This window comes from Acipenser ruthenus, chromosome 9, assembly GCF_902713425.1.
Source record: "Acipenser ruthenus chromosome 9, fAciRut3.2 maternal haplotype, whole genome shotgun sequence".
NCBI classification, from domain to species: domain Eukaryota; kingdom Metazoa; phylum Chordata; class Actinopteri; order Acipenseriformes; family Acipenseridae; genus Acipenser; species Acipenser ruthenus.
Window position 1 is genome coordinate 47,424,850 of NC_081197.1, and position 26,727 is coordinate 47,451,576.

The 26,727-nt window shown below is 36.1% G+C and overlaps 1 protein-coding gene across 5 annotated transcripts in view; it reads left to right on the forward strand.

The window, feature by feature from the left end:
• LOC117971110 (FERM and PDZ domain-containing protein 4-like) overlaps positions 1-26,727 on the forward strand; it is a 112,712-nt gene that overhangs the window by 7,552 nt on the left and 78,433 nt on the right. The window contains exon 1 of one of the 5 annotated variants that reach the window (XM_034008781.3): positions 7,081-7,392. The exons of the other annotated variants lie outside the window; for them this stretch is intronic. Coding sequence (XP_033864672.2) covers positions 7,352-7,392 — 41 coding nt within the window. The 5' untranslated portion in view covers positions 7,081-7,351. Of the gene's footprint in view, positions 1-7,080; positions 7,393-26,727 lie in introns of those variants that run through there. 5 annotated transcript variants of the gene reach the window in all.

Genomic DNA, 26,727 nt, shown 5'->3' on the forward strand with positions numbered 1-26,727 from the left:
ATTTATTTGTTTGTTTATTTATTGTGTATAACCTTAACTCATATTTATACATCAGGTGGGTGTGTATTTGCAAAATGGGAATGTAATAGGATTATAAATTATGATCCTGTTTTGAATGTCACAAGTCACAAACAATGTTACATTTGTCCAAGCCCTTTAACTAAGCCCACTGTATAGGTAGTGTATCTATGCTATACAGGTTGGTGGTCTCCCCTCAGGAATCTAGTGTTCACACTGACCCAGAAAAGCTTAGAATTATTCCAATTTCAAGCTGGGTCCCTTTCCTTTTCAATTACAGTATGGCTAAATCAATATCTTAGATAACTGGCCTGTTTACTGTAATTGAGAGGTGTAAATGTACGAATATACCCTAAATACAGAAGAACATACTGTAATAAAAGAGGACATCTTTCAGGCTGTCAATGCTCGCCCATTTTCTAAAAGCTAATCAACCTTGAAACCTCATTCAGAGAGCTCTTAAAGAATCAGTAACAACAAAATGGCTTGACAACCCACAGATCTTTAGAATTGGGGATGTTTTCTTGTTTCAAAAATTGAAAAGCAGAAAATCCTTGTTTAAAATCACAGCTTAATCACTGACCTAATTCATGACCATGTTCCTCTTTTATCTCCGTCCAAGCTGGTTGTGAAATAGGACACAAGCAGCAGGACTGTTGGAAACTTGTGTTAAAGGTGATGCCTCACTCGTATAGCCTGTAATTTCAGCAGCATATTCTCATTATGACGCATTTTCATAAGTTTATGTACAAGAAAGGTTTCTTCACAGTTTATTTTCAATATTTCCTTTTCAGTGTTTATTTATTTTTTCAGCAGTTATTCATGGTCACCAATCACATTCCAGAAATGAACACAAAGCAGGAAACAAATCTCAACAAAAGCCCAATTACAAATACACGATTAACTTGTAGACAAGGCAGCTCTCTTCTCTCTCTTGCCATACACCAGACATTACATTTCCTCTGGGGAAGGATTTGTTATACATGCATATCTTCATCAGTCTGGGAAGAGCAGATCTCTCGTCAGTTACAGATATTAAGGGTAATAAATTTATTATCTTCAGTATCGAGAACCTGGAAGTGAAAGGTTGGAAAGTGTACCCACTTAATAGTTAGCACTGTTAAGTTAAACTTGTGGTGTACTTTTTCTATAGAACTTAAAACTTCACACATTTCTGAAACCTAATGAGCCATGGAAGTTTAATATACAAACCATGGTGAATAGTGTCTAAAGTAACAGACATAAATCACTATATTAACCTTACTGGTATGTGCTGTTGAGGGTTTGTTTCTCCTCCAGTGCTGATGTTTAACATTGCCATCTGGAATTATATTATTGATGGAGTCGTTTACCAATCTGTCAGCTACATGTAAAGTCTTCTGCGTTGCTGTATAGAATTTCCCACTTTGCTGAATTTCTTAGAAATGACTGTGACCCTCTGTTGAAAAAGGGGCACATTAAAACACTAACATTACAATTAGGTCATGCTACCTTATTATGGCAAACATGCCGTAATAAAACACTTTTTATGTAACATAGGAAAGATTTTTACAAAAGTGAGAGCCAGATTATTCCATGATCTGCTTACTCACTGCTGTGTACTACATAATGTTGGCTTTTACAAATATAAAGATTGATTTAGCCTACATTATGGAAGGCAACTAGAACTGAAGTCAAAGTTCTTTGACAGAATGTAATTTGAAGTTACTCTCTCATTGGTAGCATTGAATGACTGGACAGGTTGGCCAAGATTTCCTAAATACTCAATTACAGTATAAAGAGCTTAACTCAAGTTATAAATAAATAAAATATAATAAATACAACATACAATTAATTTAAAAAAAAAAAAAAAACGCAAAAAATATAGTTTGTAATGTATCTGAAAATCAAGCAAACATATATATTTTTTACCTAATATGATACTTGATATAATTTGGTTTAAAGCTCTGGATCTCCTCTTTCCAACAGTGTACCGCAAGCAGGGCTGTCTCTCACAGTGCCTGAGTAAAAAGAGTTAAAGGGCCAGGGTGCCGGCGGGATATTTAACATTGGGTGGACCCTAAAGAAGTAAAATAAAAATAGATGTTTGCTATTATATGTATTTCTTTGAAAAATACACATGTGAGACCAGCATAGCAAAAGGAAATGCTCGACAGGTATGGTTTAGGGCAGGGTTTCCCAATCCTGGTCCTGGGGGACCCCTGTGTCCTGCTGGTTTTCATTCCAACTGATTTCTCAATTACTTAATTGGACCCTTAATTGAACTATTCACTAGCTTAATTAGACCTTTTAACTGTTTTCAGCTTCTAAACAGTTGGAGATTTCAAGTTAACTATACAATTTTATAAGTAACTTGAAATCGGCAACTTTTTAGGAGCTGAGAACAATTAAAAAGGTCTCATTAAGAACATTATTAGTTCAATTAAGGGTTTGATTAAGTAATTGAGAACTCAGTTGGAATGAAAACCAGCAGACACAGGGGTCCCCCAGGACCAGGATTGGGAAATAATTTCTTTAGCTGTAATTCCTTTAAAGAATGTTAGGAGGTAAAAGGTTAATTAATCTCTAATGGAATGTGGTATTAAATGTGATACCAAAGTGCACACAGCACTTTTAATAAGATGCATTTGTCACACAGGGCTTGTTTCGTCTGGAGGATTGAAATGTTGCAAGTGAGGGGAAAGGAGGGGTGACGGGACGGGTGGTATTGCCAATAGGATTATTGCAGAAGGAGATTTCTCTTCTCCAATCTAGTGATTTGGAGGGTGGACAGAGAGCACTAATTCTCTTCTGAGATCTAGTGATTTGGAGGGTGGACAGAGAGCAGTAATTGCTTTATACTCTGATGGTTATCAAGTGCCCTTGAGCCATATTTGTATTTGTAAGGTAATAAACTCCAACAGCACAGAACTATTACAGCTGCAGACTGTCAGTCCTCAATAGTCAACTATTACAGCTTTTCCCCTGTCAGTCCTCGTTTACTTCAGTTTTTTTTTTTATCTTACACACATGGAGGCAGGATTATAGCACTATTTATTCCGGAAGATGTTTTTTTACACTTTGATATTAAACTATTTTAATTAAACCTTCTTCATAGACTGTATCACTTGCTGCACCGACTGAATCATTTCAAGAATTACCAGTATTATCACCCTATTGAATTGATTTTGGTTTTCCTATCAGAAACAGTTTCAGTTACTATTGTGTTTTAAGAAAAGACAAGTGAAGTGGACCTTATTTGGAATCTGTTGGGTAACCCATATGTATTAAAGGGTTTCTTGTTCTCTAAATAATGATTTGCTAAATATAGGCTTATGGCTTCAGCTTTTTTCCTCCTTAATAGGTAACATAATTTACTATTACAACAACTTCCCCTTAAAAACATATCTTTTGGACTTTCACTTACGAGAATGTTTTCAAGGCAAAGATGTATTTGGTTTGTCAATTTAAATTAGATTTTGATGACCCCTGTCAATTTCAATAACAGTGTCTGAAAATGTTAAACACCTTTTTCCCTAATGATGCCAGTGATAGATGCAAGAGGGCTGTCATTGTTACTTAATATACTTATAGGTACTGGATCCTCAAAGGACTAGCAACGGAAACATGAATTAAGTAACTATTACCTTAAAATGCAGCAGTATTTGCTTTGCTGGTCTCCCAGTTCTATTTTCACCGTGTATGCTTTGTTTTAGATTTCCTGGTTGCAGGAATCATGAGAGAGTGGTGTAACAATAGGAGACACAGCGATTGCCTTTTCACAAGAAACTCCCTTTCAATTAATTAGATTTGAATTAATGCATTACTTTCTCATCTTTTAAATTGTATTTTCTACTCCAAGTTTGCTCACTGGAGCTAAGGCTCTCTGACTCTCTACTTTCAGAGTTAGAACAGATTCTAGAAAACCCTAATGCACTAAAGTTCCCTAATGCGCTGAGATTGGGTTTCATTCTTACTATTTGCTACATTTTAGCATGTTGGTAAAAACAAGGTGAACATTCAGAAGACAGAGGAGCACAATGGATTCTTGGGAATAAAAAAGATGGGTTGTGTAGGTGTATTTTTTGAGACACAGTACAAACCAACAGGGGGCAACAAGGTGTTCATTACACTGACAGTATTGCACACAGCAGATGTAATTAGTCCCACACATACAGCAGGCTGAGGATCTCGCATTACATGTGGGCAGGTTTAGACAGTCAGCATAATGAACTCCTTGGCGTTTAATATTGGTTCTAAAAAAAATGATTTATCTCAAACCTTTAGTTTTACCACTGAACTTTTAATTAAATTGTTTTACAAAGTATCATAGATTAAGAAGTTCCTTTAGTTCTACCAGGATGATTGGCCATTAAATGTTATGCAACGTGCAAAGGTTTTGTTGAACTCTTGTATTTGACATATACAGTGCAGTTTTGAAACACGTTTAATTTTAAAACATGATATCTGATACTACACTGTTAAAGAAATCTCTTTTGCAAGCCATGCTTTTAGATAGTGTTGTACTTCCTTGCTCACTTAACCAACCAACATCTTCCGCTATTGACGGTAATCCTTTTAGCTGGTAAACTGCTTAAGACATCTCTGAAGTGAAATTAACCCAAGAAGTGCAATTGCAAAACATTCCCTGAGAATAAGGCATGACAACTGAGTACTTCCTTTACTGAACGTAGTATCAGACACCATGTTTTAAAATAAGAATACATGTTTTCAATAACCTGTGTTTCTTTCAAAACTGCATGACCTATGTAGCTAGAAGAAGCGCAAAACCGGTAGGATTTATTGAATTGAATGGAAAGGCATGGGCAGGATGCAAACCAGTAACCTCACGGTTAAAAAAAAATAAACGTCTTACCAACTAAAGAGCAAGCGCTGTGGTCAAGAGGTATGTAGGTGTCTTAGAACAGCTCTGACAAAGCAAAGCTTTATCACAATTTGAAAGGGGTACGGCAGTGGGTGGCTGTGAACATGTGGTTTGCAGTGCCGAGGTGTACAGGTTATGTAGGTGCTCCAACAACGACAGACACAAAGTTATGATTCAAACTACACTTTTAATTGTGTTTCTCCTCGGTTTGAGACCGTCAAATAATAAGGCTGGCTCTACCCAACAATGGGTATTGCCAGCATATAACAAAAGGGGTTTCAGTCCCGAAATTATTATTATTTATTTCTTAGCCGACGCCTTTATCCAGGGCGACTTACAATTGTTACAAGATATCACATTATCTTTACATACAATTACCCATTTATACAGTTGGAGCAATCTAGGTAAAGTACCTTGCTCAAGGTACAGCAGCAGTGTCCCCCACCTGGGGTTGAACCCACGACCCTCCGCACTGCTACTCCACACTGGTAAAACAGACACAAAAACAAGTCCTCAGACTGTGTGTGCTCTTTGTGCAGGTACGGTGCTCTCAGCAGTGGTGGGGTATATTTACAGGTGCGGTCCGAGCTTAGCACTGGCTTCGTATTAGCTGTCTGACAAAGACAAATACAGACAGTTCATCAATAGAATTAGATGCTCCACTCACATTTCCACAGTCCTTGTTTCCTCCCATTAACCACAACAAAGGAACTGATTACCGCGTCACGTCCCCTTAAAGTACCCTAAGCCCTGCCCCCTGTGATAGCTAGTTCAGTCATGTCTCATCCAATTCATGACTGACACTTTGCTCATCACTTCGGTTTCATTTGACTTTATGAAGCAAAATTTGTTAATTGATGAAAAACTTTTGGCCATAGCTGTACTTCCAATTCCACCTGTAGCCCTGCAGTGTCCACTCGAGTTCATTTGGAATTCCTGACCAGTAGGGGGCACTGTATTGCAGTGAGGTGAAGCAGTCTGCCATAGGATACCCAGCCAAGATATGAAATTTAACACAGCCAGGACACAAAGCCGCACTCCCCTGATAGAATGACTCACCCCTCACACCACAGCATTGTGCCTTTACTAGGTTGGGGTTCTTTAGTAATGGGAAACATCCCAGAATACTACTGCTGATTGGTATAAATGCCGTTTGAAGCATCAGATTGGGAAGAAGACAGCTCCTCTGGATTGTGATGCCTGAAATGAAGTTTATAAAATATACCCTCATAACTCACACACTGATTGCAAGTACAGAGCAAAACAGTTTAACCAGAACAGTGAGCAGCTAGTACAGCAGTTGAATTACTGAGAAAACTAAATAATTTAGAAATGACAATGGTAAAGAACTACAGTATGGCCACTATTTAATCAAAACTGGTTTACAAGTGTTTTTTCTTAGGTTAAACAGAGCTTGAAAACTGAGAAGAAAAGTGTGTAACATTCTCAAAAATAGTTGAAAGAAAAAAGGCTTTGTGAACAGCAAATTCAAAATATGCTTATAAAAAGTACTTAACAAAACATTCCTTAAATCCTCAAAGTTTTGTGAATATTTGGCATCCCTCTCCACTGTATCCCACTAATCTACTGATAACTATATATTACAGTAGATAACCAATCACATCAAGATAGCAAGGACTGACTGCTGTAGTTTATGCAGGACTTTGTTTCTTGTTTGTATTCGACTTCTCTGCATCAACTTGTGATTCCTTTTAACGCAACCATAATCCCTTTCAGAGCAATGCTTAAATGTGCCCAATTCAGTATTTTAACACAATTTAAGAACAACTTCTTTACTGTATATGTGGCCTGTCTTCTTGTGTCTTGACCACTAAAGCAGCAAAAATAAACAGACTGACAGGATATTTCCTTGCCTGAAGCAACTCATTCTGCTAGAACACTACATCAGCTTGCTTCTGCTCAGTATCTCTGGTTCTGCCTTTCACACCACTCTTCCTCCTCTTCCCTTATTTTTTTATTTTTTTTTGTCATCAGTTACAAATCAGGGGAAAATAATTTTTAAAAAAAGAAAAGAGATTAATCTTCCCAGTGCAGTTGGGGAAAAACAAGGCATCTAAGAACATTTATCAGCAGTGATTCACACACAGCCCACCCCCTTCATCCTTCCAACCCCCCCTCCGTCCCTCTTCAAAGCTGTTACCGCACGGCTTCAGCTCATTATTCCACAGTGATGAAAACTAAATGAAGGTGGCTTTATGCATCTGATGGGAGCTCTGTTTGAGGCACACTAGCATGAGCACGTATATTCGAAATCGTACTCTAGGGTGGTCGAATGTTTTCTACATACGCTGGGACAGACTGATGCTTCTAAAACACAGAAATCCTTACAGAGGGATATTATTCCTTCCTCTTATTGCCTAATCCTATCCTGCTTTTAAGAAATTTACACCATGACGCTGGAGTAAACAAACATTTCAATTACAAAACACACTACAGCCTGCTGCACGCATGGATGTGTTTAGCTTTGTGAAGATTGCAAAGCTGTCAGGGTAAGTGTATTACCTTATTGTGTTTACTGACAGTGTATTCATGCTGTTCAGGGGATGAACAGCATTTGATCAGCCACAAAATATTGTGTTGGGGGTAAGCAGACAAAAAATAAAATAAAAGGGGCTTTGATAACAGAGGAAAGCTCTCAGTCTAGAGAAGTGACAGCTTTAAAGGTGTTGTGCATGATTTCTAAAAGACAGATAACTCATTTGTGACTAATAAGATCTTCATTTTGGCGACGCATTGAGAGTTCGGCTCTTATAGTACAATGTAGCTGGGGATTGGGAGACGGGAGATGCTGCAAGATAAAGGGGCCTTTTGTGCTTGCTGGTGGTGAAGCACAGTTCACTCTGCTCAACTTAATTAAGTACAGCAAGAATCTTTATCAGCTAGATTTTAAGTGATTACCCCAGTCAAGGAACACCTCAGGTACCAAATAACCACAATGCTGATATCATGCAATAATACCACCAGGCAGATACCATCTTGTTATTCAAAGAGAGATTTAATAAAGCGTATGATGAAAAATAACACTAATTATGATGTACACAACTATTAGACACTTGTGTGATACATATTGATATTACATATTACAACTGTAATCAGTATAATACATGTAATATGTAGAACATTTAAATACATATTTGATCCCTAAACAATGACTATGATTCTTTCTAAATGATTGTTGTATTAAGTTAATCAGATAGTGTATAGTATTACCAGGTATGTCTCCAGTGCTTTGGTAGTATCAGTATAACGGATGTCTTGTCCTGTAATTATGTTTTAATCTGTACGTTCTGGGTTGTATGACTGGTTTACAAACTCCAGCTATACAGTAAGCATCTTGCTTCCTCTGGATTTTACAATGTTGGGCTTTATGCATTTGTGTGTACTATGGAAATTAGACTATTGATTGTCTGAAATGTGACTTCCTGTGTAGAATGCTATGCCTTAATGGAAAACTACCAAAAGCAACTAGTTAAAACCAGCACACCTCTTGCTCATAAAAGGCATTCTGAAATGTGCAGTCAGGCAGCGTTTGCTGTATCCGTTTTTCAAAATTCCTTTTTGCTTTTGTCCTCAAAGAATGTTGTTAGATAACAATAACTATATTATACGAATAACATAGCAATATATGTATTTGTAACAATTATTGCTGTTGGTACAAACAGACTTCAAGGTTAGTTTGGGAAATCTCTGTCTATTTAAAACATGAAGATGGTTGTTTTGTTACTCTTTTTTTTTTTTTTTACAAATTAGCTTCGGTATTGATATAATATACATTATTTTGACAATATCCTTTAATGACTAAGTGAACTGTTGGCGTAAGGCTGAAGTGGTTTGTTCTTGTGAAGATGTGGCGTTTTTCTAGACCTAGCTAACTGTAGCACTCCACTAAACAAAATCCCCTGTGGAAGCAGTGTTTTTTTCCAGTCACCCTGCAAATCTGGCTGAACTACAGACAGTGTTTATTCCATCATGAACCTACACAGAGGACTGCAAAATTAAATATATAATATGTTTGTGTAAAAGATACAAAGATAAATACATTATCTGAAAATCAAATCAACAGTTTGTGTATTACTGAGTAAACAAAATCGGACCCGACCCGAGTGTTGCGTGACAATTTTTCATCCGAAAACCTGTTCGGTACGGGTCTTGGTTCCTCGGGTCCGGGTAGACCGTGAAGACCTCTACTTCTAGGTCTGATTATTCAGTCATGCAAGACAAAAGTCTTTTCTGAAGATGATGTTTAGAAATGCTTAACTTGCAGGATTTCGTTGATTTCTCTCTGGGTAATCTTCCTAAGGGTTTTACTTTTTCATCACAGAAAAAAAGGTTCAGTTAGAGGATGTAATATTACAGAATATCCAGCAGTACACATAGTGCTTCCTGATATTAATAAAGATCAAGAGATTTAGAGATGATGCTTCTTGTAAAACTTAAGCTTGAGGTTATAAGGTAAAATAAAAATGCAGTTAAACTAAAATGTACTTCAAAGATAATAACTAAGAGGCCTAATGGATCCAGGTCAATCAACTTTGTTACTTTGTAATATGGGTTTTATGACTATAACTTGTGGACGCAGCCAAAGATTTGTGGTGTTTATTTGGATTAATTGATTCATTATCAATATTGAAATGTTCCTCCCGTCGCCCATCTAAAAATAAGTTTAGATGGGCGACGGAAATGAGTTTCAAGGTGTTGCTACATTGCTTTCAGTTCTAGTAAACAAACTTACACTTTACATTACCATGTAGCATAAGTAACCACATAATTACTAATATAAATTGTGCAAACATGTTTTTTCATTTTTTTTAAATAAAGCTGATAGTTGGTAAAGTTCTGTTTTCATGGTTTACTTTCAGGTGGTCTGGTCAAAAATTGTACCCACCCCTTCGTTGTCTGTCATTAACTTCCCTGCTTTGCAGCCAGTGAGATGCTTTGACCCTGAAATCACTACTGAGGTGAAATGACCAGGAAGTGAAACAGTAACTTTCTGAAAGTAAGGACAGCAAACTGAAACAGATATAATTCTTTCTGTAAATTAAACTACATATTTGCTTTTACATGTTTTTCTTTTAAAACTAGGCAGTGAGACTGTAGCAAATAGAAGTGTAGACAGGTTTATGGACTTATTTAATTTAATTAGCTTTAACCCCTTTAAATTATGACAAACCAAGTGGGTTGTAATCTTGTGTAATGAAAAGTTTATGCTCTTTAAATACTTATGAGCAATCCTTGGCAAATAAAGAATATAATATTTTATAAGAAACTTTACCCAACTGGCTGCAGAAATAAAATGAATTGAATAATCCATTCTGTATTGATAATATTTTTAAACTCCTATTACATTTACCAGTACCAACACCAGAGTTCAAATACCAGAGTAATAAAATACAATTGTCCCGCGTTATACCGAGCCCCATTATAACGCCACCCTCACATACCGCCAGCTATCCTCTCTGAACAAATGTAACCAATATAAAACAGTGATATTTTTACCATTATAACGCCACCCGCTGTCCGCCACCCGCCAACTTCCCCAGCCAAGCAAATGTAAATATAAGCATTGTAGTTTCCCTCATTGTAGCGCCAGTGAAATAATCATGTCCAGTTAAAACAACAAAGTTATGCCGTTAACCTTGTCGTTGTTACTGAACGTTCATACCAATGTCATCAACACTTCTGCTCCTAAAGCAAAACAGAAAGTACTACATGGCAAGTTGACCCTACATTTAACACCAGAGCAAAAGAAACAAATCTGCATGAATGCATCTAAAAATAAGAAAAAGTCAGCAAGACATCGCAAATGTTTTCTCACTTAAATGAGGCATATACTGTTAATCGAACAAGCGGAAACATTCTAATTGATAAAAACAAATGGCTTACCTTGATGGAACGGGTAGATTTGTTTAACCTGAAAAAGCCTTGACGCAGTGACTTTTATAAACCATAGTAAATGTTAAAAAAAAAAAAAAAGTATGGTAAAAGATTTGTTTGTTTACTCAAGAAAGCCCACCTTGAATCCCGTTTGAAGTAAGCAAAAAAACATGTGGCAGAAAGTTTTGTGGTCTGATGCAACTAAAATGGAACTTTTCGGCCCAACCCAACACAGCGCATCACCCAAAGAACACCATCCTTATTGTGAAGCATGGTGGTGGCAGCATCATGTTATGGGGATGTTACTCATCGGCAGGGACTGGGGCACTTGTCTGGATAGAAGGGAAAATGAATGGAGCAAAGTACAGTGAAGTCCTTTAGGAAAACCTGCTGCCCTCTGCAAGAAACTGGGATGGAAGTTCACCTTTCAGCATGACAATGACCCAAAGCACACAGCCAAAGCTACACTGAAGTGGCTAAGGAACAAAAAGGTAAATGTCCTTGAGTGGCCCAGTCAGAGCCCTGACCTAAATCCAATCGAAAATTTGTGACATGACTTGAAGAATGCTGTCCATCAACGCTCCCCAAGGAACTTGACAGAGCTTGAACAGTTGTACAGGAGAATGGTCAAATATTGCCAAATCTAGGTGTGCAAAGTTGGTAGAGACCTATCCCAACAGACTCATAGCTGTAACTGCTGCCAAAAGTGCTTCCACCAAGTATTAACTCAGGGGGGTGGAGACTTATCCAATTATGATCTTTCAGTTTTGTATTTTTAATATATAATTTTTTTCTCAATGAAAACTATTTTCCCCTTAACAGTGTGGAGTATGGTGTGTAGATAAGTGGAAAAAAATCCTCATTTAAATGCATGAAACTCTGAGGCACTGACACAACAAAATGTGAAAAAAGTTCAAGGGGGTGTAGACTTTCTATAGGCACTGTATGTTTAATACAGATGGGAAAAGATGATAAAACATCACTAGCAGACCTATGGTTGTATTAAGAACTAGTACTGTAGTTTTAAAAAAAGATTAAAGTTTTATTAAAATGGCCAGGAGATACTGTAATTGTATAACTAAAATAATAAAATGCTTGAATTTATTGCAAACATATGTGTGTGTTTTTTGTTGTTGTTTTTTGTTGACCCTCACCATAATGCCACCCTCGCTTATTGCCCATGACCCTTACCTGGCCATATTGTTTATATATATATATATATATATATATATATATATATATATATATATATATATATATATATATATATATATATATATAAACAATATTATATGATTCCATAGGCCAGATTTATCAAGGTCTTACACAAAAATGCAAAACTGTTAATTTAAGGACTCAAAGGTTTGTAACATGTAATCAGATAGTGCATACTGCATTTCTGTGTAAAGACCTTGTTAAATCTGGCACATATCTTTTTTATTTTAAATATGTTGCTGGCATCTACAGCTGTGGCCAAATGTTTTGTATCACCTGTTAGGACTGAGACATAATAAAAAAAAAGAAAAGAAAAAACTATATGAACAGTCTTTTTTACAGTCTTTTATTTAACATCATGTAATCAAAGAAACTACAAAATGATATCGCAAAAGCCATACTAGTTGTACAGTTTTTCATGTTAGATTTTGAAATGTCACATTTTTCAATTTTATGTCACTTTTTTTGTTAAGTATATGGAAAACTACAAAGTGGCGTGCAATTCAATGTTAACATAACATTATTCAGCAGGTTTCATTCGACTTCATGAAGCAAAATAAGTTAATTCTATAGGGTGATGCAAAACATTTGGCCATAGCTGTAGACCTCAATTTGAAGTGTGAGTGCTATTTTTGCTCTCACAATACAATACAGGGCCATACTGTCATGTTTTTTTTAAGGTCCATGTCAGGTAAGTTCTAATCAAGGTTCAGTAAATGATTTAGTGTGAAAGGTGAAAGGAGGCTGTGTGGTCCAGTAGTTAAAGAAAAGGGCTTGTAACCAGGAGGTCCCCGGTTCAAATCCCACCTCAACCACTGCCTCATTGTGGGCCCTGAGCAAGTCACTTACCCTTCTTGTGCTCCGTCTTTCGGGTGAGATGTAGTTGTAAGTGACTCTGCAGCTGATGCATAGTTCACACACCCTAGTCTCTGTAAGTCGCCTTGGATAAATAAATAAATAATAATTCCTATTATCAACTCTTGGGTCTATTCAGTAGATCTAAACATTAGCAGCTCTTAATCTCCTACCCTTCACTTTTATAGAAAAAAAAGAATTGCACTAAAGAAGAAGTTAGATGTATTTATTTTGTTTCTAAACATTTATTGTGGTATATATTTCATTACAGATGATTTATAGCAGTCACATAAGACATCAGGGGTAGAGAAAACACCTGCTAATTTACATACAGTATCTACTATATCAAACAACTAAGCAATACAGTCCAAGGTCTCTTAAATACTATAGTTTTGTAACATTAACGTGGATGTTTATCCTTTCTAAAACAATTTCTACACTAGGCACTGTCAATATATGGAAATAGAAAGTAGTTCAAATGCATGTATGTGCCAAATGCTTGGCACAAATGTATTTTCTTCTATGGTACAACATTTATTTAGTCATCAGAATCCAACACTACTGCATGCATGACTTCTAGTTTTTATAATGTAATTTCCATCTGTGAAATGTACAAGACACAGTACTCAATGAATCAGAACCAATAGACAGACTTGTGTTCAATTGGTACTGCCACCAAACATAAACAAACTAATATATACATATAGAGAGAGAGAGAATTGCCATGTCAAATGAAAATGAATGTGTAGAACTAACCTCAAATACTTTTAGTATTAATATCATCCTAAAGTTTTATCAGATTTGATCATAATCTGCACATAATATTTGATGTATGTAATATATCTCCAAGCAGTATATTCAAAGCGAAAAAAAAATCTAGAATCCTTAATATGCAACAATGACAGAGGACATAGATGGACAGATATCTTAGCTCACCTAAGCAATGAGATCACGTTTCTGAGCGATGGGACTGCAATTTGTTACCTCTGGCTAATTGCAGAGAACAATTTCTACCGTTCAGCCAAGCACCCACTTAAGGGGGGTTTGATTTGGAGTGGGCTTTGACTGTAAAATGTACAGGGAATTAAATTAAGAGACTTGATTACACAGTGAGCTATTGTACTAGCTTGTCAGCTGAGTTAGAATCTTGCAATAGGCTTTCAGTATTCTCACAATGCAAGATCTATAAGTCAAATGACAATATTCCCTGCCAACATATTGTATAACTTAAATGAGCAGTGGGAGGAATATTTGTCAGCAGGGACAAAAGTAGGGCGATGTTATCACTCAGCTATTCACAGGATACATTACCTTGTAACATAGTAGTACTAACTGCAGTGGCTGTTGTTGGGTGTTTGGGACAGTTGCTGTCTGATGCATGCCCATGGAAACTGAATGATGCAGCACTATGATGTGCTAACCTTGCCTCAAAATACTATACAAATCCAATACTTAGAGTGTATTAATAAGTTTAAAGATGTGTTTGTTGTTGGACCCAAATTTATGTAAAAAAAAAAAAAATAATAAAAACACATAAAAACATTACAGGATTGTGTTGGCTTGTGTGTTAGAAATGGTTGTTAAAACCAGCCCTTAATAAATAAACTTTGAAAGATTATGTCTGTATCCAGGGATTTGAAAGATTTAGCTTCTAACCCACAGAGATACTGTACTGTACAGTACATTATGTCTTGAGAATTAATAGGAATTTTTAAGGTTTTCAGGTGAAGCTTTTAAAATGAATTTATTTCTATGAAAGTTAGTATAACATTTCTATATGTTTCTATATGTTTCATGAAGTGTTCCAAAGTGGGGGCCTACATGATATTAAGGAACCACCGTCAATGTTGGAATCCTGAAGTTAGGCTTTTATACTGCAAACTAGGGGTAAGTTTGGGATTTTAGCTTGGGATTCGGTCCGTGACTAAAACTAAATCCATTAAAACATATTTTTTGCCCAGGTACAATTCACTTGTGTATTATTAAATTGTGTAATTCACTATCTGCTTTAGTAAGAAGTGAATGACGGGAAGAGAATAACACAAATGAAAAAATAAAAAAGGATAAAGAGAAATGAATTGTGTCACAACTCTTTAACTCACATAAGAATAAATCATTCCCTATGTTTCTATGCAATGCCTAATGGAAAAAATACAGGTTGCTGAAGTGATTTGTTTTTGTGTGAGAACACAAGTCATACACATACATAGATCCTGGTGATCTAAAATAAGGAACTTTAGAAATCTGACAAGGAAAGCTATTTGGTCATATACAGAATTGCTGTACACTGAACCTTACACTGTCATTTCAGACATGTTGTCATGTTTTCAGCTGTCACCATGCATATAGCTGTGCTTTACTGAGCTATCACAACTTTTTATTAGGCTTTCACCATGATGTACTGCTGCATAGTTTTATAAGGACTAAGGATCAATCAAGCAAAATATCTACTTTATATACTGGAGCTCATAAGCCCTGCTTCATCTGAGGCCCATAATGAATGTGATCTACAGTCTCAATAAATCAGAATATATGTATACAGACTGGCACCACAACAGCACAGTGTCCCATAATACAATATAATGCAAGAATATACTGTGCAGTAAGTTGAGCTCTGGACCAACAAGGCAGGTGCCCCTGTCATTTCTTTCGTACCCTGTGTTTTTTTTTGTTTTGTTATGATTTTCCCTATTGTTTCTTATGCAACTGGTTTCCCTGACACGGATAAGCAAAAAACTACTTTACCCAAATTAAATTTAAATTAAGGAAGTCCAATATCATTGCTAGTCTGTGTCTGTGAAACCAGATGATGGTGACCTGTTCACATTTTCATGATTCGAAGTCATGTCTCAAGACTTGTCATGCCTTTGCCTCATACCTAATAACAATCTCTGCTTAAATAAAGAGAAATTCATTTTAGGAGTTCGTCATCTACTGTATACTGCGTGGACAATGGTAAAAATATTAAAACTGGCCCTGAAACGTCCTACCTAATCTTTGAGCCTTTAATTCAGTTTGCATGTGGTTTGTTTTATTTAGAAACATTTTCATATATGATGTCTTTTTTTTTTTTTTTTTTTTTTTTTTTTACAATTCTGGCAATTCTTGGTACTGTCTGGAACAAATGTATATATTTCAGTCACACTTTACATTAAGTGTCTCTAATTACTGTGTATTTACATAGTAGATACTTAGTAAATACAGGTGTACTTTCACACAGTTACAATGTTATTATGCGTAGTTACAATGTACTTACTATTAGGGTTAGGGTTAGGATTATATCATGCAAAAAGATTTGCACATTAAATACTGTCAGTTACAAACAGGTGTTACAAAGTTTCCTATGTGTTCTAGCGGGATCTGAATTCAGTGCTTAAGGGACGGAAGACCAAGTTATCAGTGTTCTCTCCCACTTGTATCTAGTTATTGACTTAATCTTTGAAAAATAGTTTGAATTCTTAGGCTGGACTATCTTCCTTTTCTTTTTTTATTATTGCTAAAAGTGCCCCCCCCCCCCCCCCCCCAAAAAAAAGAAAAAAACTGCTAATATTACTAAACCAAAATTAAACAACTCTTGAGTTCTGTCAGTATATTTAGTTAGTAAGGGGTCTGGTTGTATACCCAGTATTGGTTGGAGGTAATGTATATTTTTATGACAAAATCTGCCCCACAAATAATGTATCTGTTTTAATTTTAAGTAACTCGGGTATCTGTAATTGAATTACCACCGAGAGTTAGTTACTTCACTTCTTATTTTTGCATCTTCTGTTTAAACTCCAACTCAGTGTACAATACAGGATGGTTTATACATCAGTAAGTGCACAGCCCAGGTAATCTGTATGATCTATTGGTTTGTGTGTATTCTAATGCATAGTAATGAACTCCCAATTCTGCTCTTATGTAACATGTTTTAAAGGATTTTTTAAATTACAAGAAGAGCTTGGCTGTAGAAGAACATTAGCTTGTCACAGTGTTTCCCATTCTAGCTAACACGTCCCTTTTCGACAGGATTAGTGACTTGGCAAGCTCCATCTGGGCTCCAAAAATGTAATTAAGCAAAAAGATAAACGAATGGCAAAACATGTCGCTGGTCCCAGTACAGACATGCTCCATGGAAGCTTTAATATTTCTAGGAAAATCAAGAATTCTTAATGCTTCTTGGTTTTAGTTTTTTTTTTCCCATTATCAGTTTAGGTCTTCAGTGGGGGGGAAGCCTCAGAAATCACACTTGTCAAAAGACCTACTAAGCAAAGCGACCTTAATACACAAGGCCATAATTCAAAGCCAGTTATAGTACAAGGTTTAAATATCAAAAGTTCCTCTCCATTTCCTGTGGTAGGAGCTCCCAGTCGGTGCTCAGAAGAAGAACCACCAACAGCTCTTAACTGAAGTCCATCCAGTACTGTATCTTCGCTTCACCAATGGCAACCATGGTTCATATTGGAGCTTTGTGATTACTTTGTAATTCTGTGTTCAGTAAATTGCTGTGAGTTTAAAATTATCTTTATTTTTTCTTTCATTCGGACCAGCACTGTATCCTGTAGTACTATTTTATTATGTTTAATTGCATTTAGAAGCATTCAGCTTTTGTAATAATAATAATGTTAATAATAGAAATATTGCAATTGCAATATATTATATTTTATTCGTATTTGATTGCTTGCTAAGCTCCAGTATCATCCTGCAGACACATGCTTCTGCCCAGTGACTACTATTGACACAATTATGTAAAAGGAAAAACAACCTGCCAGTACTTCATATCTAGTAACTAAAACCTTAGGTGTACTTTTGAATCCTTAAGTGATTGTAACTAAATTTTAAAATTAACAGTTTTATTTTACTTAAACAAAAATTGAGCAAATTGCATTTTGTTATAAAGACCTTAAAAAAAAAAAACGTGGCCAATGCATCTAAAATGGTTGAAAGGTTCCTGAGGGATGCATGACCATTGCACATTCTTATACTTTCAGGGTAATTGTGGATGAAAATCTGCAACAAAGTTTGTTCTTCACAATGGCCCGTATCAACACTATTTTGTGTTGTCATGGATCTGAGGCATATGCCAACCATGTGTCATGTTTTACGTCATATTTGCTATCTTGCCCATCGACAACAGGGATATGCACCTTTTATATATAAAGGATACTGAATGATCATTTGTGGTATGCAGTTTTTATTCACCGCAGGAGGATGTCCCAGTAAATCACGAGCTGCGACAGGGGCGAGTGGTTTTTGTAAGGACATCCTTAGGGGGACTAAAATCCACCACGAACTATCATTCAGTATTCTGTTTATACCACACGTATATATTTAAAATAAACAGCAATACAATGTGTACATTTTTTATATTAATTCATTGAATTCAGGGATAACAGGCTATGCATCGATGTGGATTAATTCCAGACCATGTTTATGGCCTCTTCGCAACCCGTCTTCAGATAGAACCTCAAGCTCTGTTGTTTCCAATTCCTACCTTCACCAGTGTTAATGAAAGGGCTACAGTCTGCTCAGATAAGTCAGGCACAAGCAGATCGGTAACTGGCATTTCTTGTCTAAACTCGTTCTCAAGGAAATCGGAGTCCAAATCAAAACAACAATGAAAATTTGGAATTATTTCAGACATTTTAAAGGTGTTATAATGCACATATTGGTGGCAGTATTATTTGAACTGCTGAAGCGCAGCTCCATCCTGAATTTCAGCAGCACACCATTGGAATGTAAACATTAAAGACACATTAAAAACTAGTCCCGTTAAGCATGTTACCCCTCGCATGTTATCCCACATGTTACAACTCGCATGTTATCCCACTCGAGCGGGTCATAAAAATGTATCCCACATTAGATATAACCACGCTTGTTGTATACATTGAAGAATACTTAAAAGGAATATTATTTGCATACCAAATTAATCAGTAATTTACACTAACTTGCTCATGACTGTTGTATTGTTCAAACCTTGTCATACTTATTATTATTATTATTATTATTTATTTCTTAGCAGACGCCCTTATCCAGGGCGACTTACAATTGTTACAAGATATCACATTATACATTATTTCACATTATACAGATATCACATTATTTTTACATACAATTACCCATTTATACAGTTGGGTTTTTACTGGAGCAATCTAGGTAAAGTACCTTGCTCAAGGGTACAACAGCAGTGTCCCCCACTGGGGATTGAACCCACAACCCTCCGGTCAAGAGTCCAGAGCCCTAACCACTACTCCACACTGCTGCCCTTATACAGATGTATATGGTTAGATCATTAATTTCTGCACTTCCCATGCATGTGTTAAGGTAATAAGCCTGAGAAATGTTTCTCCTTTGGTAAAGCAAGTGGTGCTTGAAAAGTAGTTTTGTTTGCACATTATTATTAGCCTGTTGGGAATGCATTCCCTGTGCATTTTTCATTTAAAGAATTTGCTTATAGTAGGAAAAATCTAGCTGTAGGCATTTCATGTGTTAGATGATTCTTCTGCTAATACAACACTTTATATGAATTTATCAGGACTGGGAGGACCTTTGGTAACAGCCAGCGACATTTCAACCTGTTGCATGATTTGGATTACTTGTTGATGGTTTTTAAATTTTTCAGCTGTAATAAAATATACAGCCAATGTTATTTATAAGTCTTTCAGTTATGTAAAAAAAAAATGTTATTCAAAAACATCTGTTAATGATTTGAGTAAAAAAAATGGATATTTAAGATTGCCTTCAATTTTTCTGGAATCCTAATGGATGGCACCTGCAGGGAAGAGGTCATTCAATGTGACATTTAACTCACCCTCTGTATGGACACTGTCCTGCCCCCTTCAGAGATTATTTTTTTTCTATGCCCCCCCCCCCCCCAGTAAACATACAGTATAAAAAAAAAACAGATTCTTAAAATAAAATATTGCATGTAAAATGAAAGTAGGCTCCACACAGGCAGTAGCTTCATGCTCAAAGGACAAATAAACAGTTAAGGACCACACCAAAGCAAAACAAAATTATAAAAATCTCTCTGTGCTTAATTCCAGTCTACCTCTCGCTCTCACTGAGACAGGCTCTGTCACTCAGGCACACAACTACGCTCAGGCATGCACTCCTATTTATCTCTTCACATTAAAACCACGCCCTCCATCCGCCTTCACCAATCCCAGGCATGCCATTTGGACCCCAATCTCCTGCCAGTATTCTGGGGGTACAAATGCATGTCCAGGATTGGTGAACCCAGACTGGCAACCAACCCCCCCCCCCCCCACTAGCTAGTGGCATGGCACAGCAAAACATTTAAATAAGCGACTAATCTTTAATAAAGTTATAATATATTTTTAAGATGGATACATTATTACAATCACTATTCGGAATTGTATTAACATAAATACATAGCCACTTATTCTCGTTCTTCATTCCACATTTAAATGTAAGGACATGGAGGATTTAACAGCCCATTTAATTGTAAATTAAACTGAGTGTACTATTATTACAGTATTGTTATTACAGTATCACTTTTATTTATATCACTGTCTGGTTTTACTAGTAGACACACCCTTGGTGCTTTTAATCTACGATCATTGAAACGCATTTCAATTTGTTTCTGTTTGTGAAATAAAAGGTATACTGTATTAACAATACTACAATAATAACAGTAATAAAATCACTTTAATTTACAGTGTTTTGCTGTGAAACAACTAAATGGGCTTTTAAATCCCCCCAAGTCCTTACTTTCGCATTTAACAGCAGAATAAAGAATGAGAAAACGAGGGTGCAACATTTTAATAAGTGACTAGTCTTTATTAATGTTAATGCACTTACAAATATTTCTATTATAACTTTATTATAACTGTATAAAATATGTAATAAAATATGTAATAAAATGTTTCACACTCATTTGTCCATTTTCTACATTCTGCTTGCAGCAAAATCCGTAAATTAAAAACTAAAAGCTAAGGCCCCCCCCCCCCCCCCCCCCCCCAATTTATAAACTGCAGGTGTATCTAAATCTAGTTTTTATTTTTATTTGTATTTTATTTGTGAACAAAAGTATTTGATATTAAAACCCACCGCTGCTGCACTTTCAAATGAAAGAGGACTGGGCAATAGAGTAGCTGAGCTACGAAAGGTCTGAAATGACACAAGCTCTGTGGATGGGGATTGGTCAGATTAAACATCCCTGCTTAGGTAGTTGATTTAGTCAATCATCCTGGAGGCCCACCAGGTCTACCATTTACTGCAGAGCTTTTACAATCGCCAGGAAGTATTTTCCAGTCAGACGCCCCCCTAATAACCTTGTCGTACCCCCCTAGGGGGGCGCGCCCCACAGTTTGAAAACCTCTTCCTTGAAAACCTCTCTCTCTCTCTCTCCTTGTTTATCAGAGCAATCACTCTTCTATGAAAAAAGACGTATCCATAGCAACTAAGATACTAATCTTTTCAGAAGCAAAGCAGTGACAAGCCTACCTTTGTAAGAAAAAAAGTAAAAGCATAGCAAAGTGTAATAAATAATAATAAAAACATAAAAAAAGAGACGTACAGTACTGTAGTACTGTAGCATAGAAACGCTAAGTAAACTGGGGCATTTTCTGGTCATTTGTTGGATATGAAATATGAGGGTTTCTTGGCCAGAACTAACCCCATCACTGGGAGCTGTGTGTTTGTATATGAAGACATATTTTAGTTTGTTTTTACTGGATTACACAACGGCTGCCATGACAGTCACAATTTTCAAAACTTAGCAGATATTTACTGGTTTAACAATGGCTGCAAATCTGACTGGCTTGATATGACTCATACGGTTTTATTATAGAAATAATTGCTATGTGGACAGTCATGCCATTTCATTACTTTACCACTCATTATTTTGTTCTTCAATTTCCATTTCTACAGATGTATATACTTGTTTAATGAAAATAAGCGGTGCTCTTCAATTGTAATTGTTAAATGGAAAATTCATTGATAACTTCAAGCACTCAAGTCTAGAGGTTACAAAAATGATCTAGAATTTAAAAAGCAAAATGCATTTTCCGCATATAATTACTTAACAAACTTAAACAGGGTGAAACAGAATATTTATTTTTACATTTTAATACAAAGGAAAAACAAACTTAACTGTACATTTACACAAAATCCACTTCAAAAGTTTACCCCTTATGTGACACTAATTAAGGCATTAACAAAAATGTTTGTCTACTTGACTACCAGACATCGAATTAGTGTCAGTCAAGAACAGTTTAGGTGAGGCTTCAAAGGGGACCATTGAACTTCATAGCTTACCTTCTTAACTTCTAGCCGAGGACTCCTTGATCTGTATTGTGGTTACCCCTAACTGTGCACCTCAAACAGCACATTCAGACTTCAGAGGAAACTGCCGTATCTATCAGCATGTTAAATAACCTCATGAAAAGATAACCATCCTTCAAGCATTTGGGTTTCAATTTTAAATTCCATCTGTACGTGAAGAACATTTTTCCAATATTAATAGCCAGGGCAGGAGACTTTGAACCATAATTTATCACAAATGTAAATATGCCTGAGCGTGTTCGCATATGTGAAATAAACAATTTTGCAGGAGCTTGTACATTACAGCACCTTGCCAGATGCATGATAAAGGATGTGTTTTTTAAATATGGTTGTGTTTACAAATATTTAGAAAACAGCACATTATGTGTAATAATATTCACACTATGTTTGCTAACACTGTATGGGTATGTTTGTATCCTGTGTATTGCTTTGATGCTGGTTTGCCACAACAACACTGAGAAGTACTCTTTCTCTCGTTGTTCATGAGAAAAGCAATCAAGAAAAAAATGTATACATACCATCTGAGATATTAATCTTTTCAGAATCTAGTGTTGTGCTTGTCTTGGTAAAAAAAAAAATGTGGTAAAAGCCTAGCAAAGTGTAATAAATCATAGCAAAAGATGAATAGGGACAATGCACTCCTGGAACAGTGAGGTTGCATTTCAGAAGATCATTTATTTAAATACGGGCAACTATGTTCTTGTTTTAATTATACCAGAAAGTTGTTAATGTCATCTTCGTAGATGTGCTGTTAAGTGCTTTTCACTGCAATTAGAAACTAGTTGTCTCACTAGAGGGAGCTCATAGTAGGCCTGATCTATAGGAACATTTTGACTGCAGTAAAGTGACCAGCTTTTAGGACATGATACAGTAATGTCATAGTTTAAATACATTGTTTAAATTACGTATGAAAGCACAAATAAAATAAAATGGAAGTTTTATTTGTGCTTTCATACATCCATAGGTTTTCTAAAGTTTTGAAGGGTACTGATATTTCATATTGGGAAGTCTGCACATTTCTCTGGTGAAAATGCATTTTAAAAGTACCCAGTGATTTATGTATGTATCTATTTATTTATTGTGATTGCGATCACCTGTGTGACCTCAGGATTTTATTTTTTATCAATAAACTTCAAATTACTTTCCCATTTCCCATTTCGAAAATCTCCAATATAAACAGAGCTAGACAACAGGGTGAGAGTATTGGTCATTTCTGTGGTAGCTTGATTTAATCATTTTAAATTCATGTTGCTATATATAGCAACCTTAGATTGTATTTTCCTGAAAAAATAACAGCTTTCTTTCATAGTTTAGCATTCAGAAATTCAAATAAACAGGCTACATTCCCTGTTCATTGTACATTTCATATATTTTTTTTTATACGTTGATGAAAGCCAGCCCAGTTCAGGGACTTTTCCAGTTCATTGTATATTATTGTCTATTTGTCCTTCAGAAGTGCCAATCAAAAAATGAAGGCGCTGATTGCAAGTCCTGCAGTGGAATTGACGGAACAGCCAAGGTTGCCTTAACCCCTGGTGTAGGTTTAAGTGATTTCCACCTTTCATAATAAAGCTAGTCTTATTTTTGATAAACACTAAGGATTTACAGTAAAACAACGTTTATTCCTCATTTAAACATTTGTATTAGAGGCTGTGAAATATATTAACTATAAGTATGAATGGGCAGCTGGCCATTTCAATGTATTTCACTGACATAAATAATAAAAGCAGCTGAATGTTGAGCTACATTGCTTTAAATGGCCGACTGCAATAATTATAGAAATCCATTCTGTATGCTGCAAGATACATTTATGGAATTTACTGACATCTTTCGGTTTGAAAGCCTTTTATTAACTATACATCAAAGTGGTTGCCAATAGATTTACATACTTAAGAACCTATAGGGAATGAGAGCTTATTATTTTAAGAGCATGTATTGATAACAGCCTGTTTGGTATAAACGTCATATGTTACTATTCAGTATCTGAGAATGCCATATGCTTTAGCTGATGGAAGTAATATAAAGAGGTTTCAAGTTGTTAATAAAAAGATATTCAGTAATTAGTTCTGCGTGTATTTCCCTTTGTTTCATATGATGATTTACAGCAGTTACATGTTAACATAATAAGTAAAACAATATATATTTTGGTGTTTTGCTTTGGGTTGCCTCATTGTAAAGAAGGAAGAGGTCACCACGATGTTGGTGATACCCGTCTAGCCCACAATCCTTGATCACTGAGCTAAGTTTATCAGCACTTACTGTACCCTGTGTGTCTTGAACCTGCAAAAACAAATAGCTTTTTAGTAAAAGCCTTCTTCCAATGTAAGCTTTAGGTAGAGGTTAGGCCTTTTATGTTCCATTATTTGAATCCGTTCTATATAACAATAACATGTTTCCTTTGTTGGCTGTGATTTCTGGAATATCTTTTTTTTTTCATTTGCTTCTTGATTTAGTTCAGAACGATTGCATAGACAGAAATCATTGCACAAGATTTAGCAGACAGATTGTAAGCCTCGTAGTGTAGAAAACTTTAAACCTGACCAAACTCCCTGTTGATCAGAAAAACACTCAATGATTGTAGTGCTCCTATTCCTGACAAAAATCCACTTCACCCTGTCCTTTTTATGATGACATCAGTTTACAACAAACTTCAAAGTGCTGTGACAGTGGGGGTCATTTCATGAGAATTAAAGAGGGGCTGTGCTAATATTTCGGGTGCCACTCATTATAAGAACCAAACTATGAATTAAACATGTGTTGCATTAAATTAAACAGGTTGTTTATAACAACATTGGGCACGAATGCAATTCAAGCCCACTAAATCAAGGAGCATCTCTATAGTTAAAGGTAAAGTAGTAGATAAAATGTTCTACATTAATGGTGAGGCAATACCAACAGTGTCTGAGAAGCCAGTGAAAAGTCTTGGGAGATGGTACGACGGGGATCTAAAGGACACAGTTCATGTGGATGAAGTTAGACAACAAGCAGTGGAAGGGTTGAAGAGCATAGACAGCTGCGCTTTACCAGGCAAACTAAAACTCTGGTGCTTTCAGTTTGGTCTACTGCTGAGGCTGCTGTGGCCACTGACTGTGTACGAGGTTTCTTTGACAACAGTAAAGAAGCTGGAAGCTTTAATCAGTTCATACATCAGGAAATGGTTGAGAGTTCCACGCTGTCTCAGCAGAGTGGGACTTTATGGTAAAGGAATACTGCAGCTACCAGTCTCCGCTCTAACCAAGGAGTTTAAGTGCGCCAAGGTCAGACTGCAAATGACATTAGTAGAGTCACGTGACAAATGTGTAAGGGAGGCAGCACCTGTGTTGAAAACTGGAAGAAAGTGGGTGGCAAAGAAAGCTGTGGAAGATGCAAAGGCTGCCCTTCGAATTGGTGATATCATGGGGCAAGTTCAGCTCCTCCTACATGGCACAAGTCAGCCTGGATATTTTGAAGGTCAGAGTAAAAATTCCTTTAATAATACAATAGTGTCTATTTAGATTATGTAAACTGTGGCAAATCTAAATATCTCTTATCTTTAACTTTGTATTAATTCACCTGTGGTTTCCCCCTAGGGTGATTTATAGACCAACTTATTAGCATTACTACATATAATACAAATTCATTGAAATCAGGTTTGTGAAAAATTAGGTTAATACATTTTTGATCGGCAGTCTTAAGGTTCAAATTGATGCCATTATGTACTGTATAAAAGGTAAAAGACATTGATTGAGGGATATAGTTTCTCCTGTAGACAATAATGGCAAAAGCATATCGTTGTTTAAACATTCATCCTCATATACCATATACTGAGTAAGCGGAAGTGTTATGTGTGTTTGAGAATATATTGTGCTTATCTACTGGTGTGTCATTGTTAATTGCTTTTGGCTTGCCCTGCTGGACTAATGACGGAGAATGATCTATATTATTAATACAAAGCAGATTTTGGTGCAGAGTGAATTCCCTGAAGGAAGCAACTTATGCATGACAGCTCTAAGATGGGCAGAACAACCAGCCGGCTCCAAGCAATAATCAATCACACCCGAGACAGAGCCTTTTACTGAACAGTTCTTACTGTGATGCTAAGAAAGTAATCTCATGAGGAAATGTATGCAACACCATGCAACTTATAAGAAATAACATTTCAAATAAACTAAATTGTGCCTTCATCAGTGTACTGATTAAAACTGTACAGTATGCAGTGGAATTATTATACCAGCTAGGAGGCGGTGTCCCAATAAGAGCTAGATGCAAATAGCATCCATCATTATTAGTCTATAGGTGTGAAAGTGTGTGAAAGATGGGGAAGGGTGGTAACTGGCGGAGATTTAACAAAGCTACAAGAAAGGTGGAAGGTTACATCACCAGATCCTCTTAGGTGGTGCAGTTCTGCAATCCTTGGCCCCTGAAACAGCCTACATACCATTTACAGAGAACAATAAAAAAATGAATGTACAGTGTATATAATATATTTGAATAGCTGTTATAATAAAATCAAATATAGTTAGCAATATAATGAAAAAAATATATATTGTTCATGCATACATGCAAACTACACATACAAATATTATACAATATTTTAGGTGATCTATAATTTA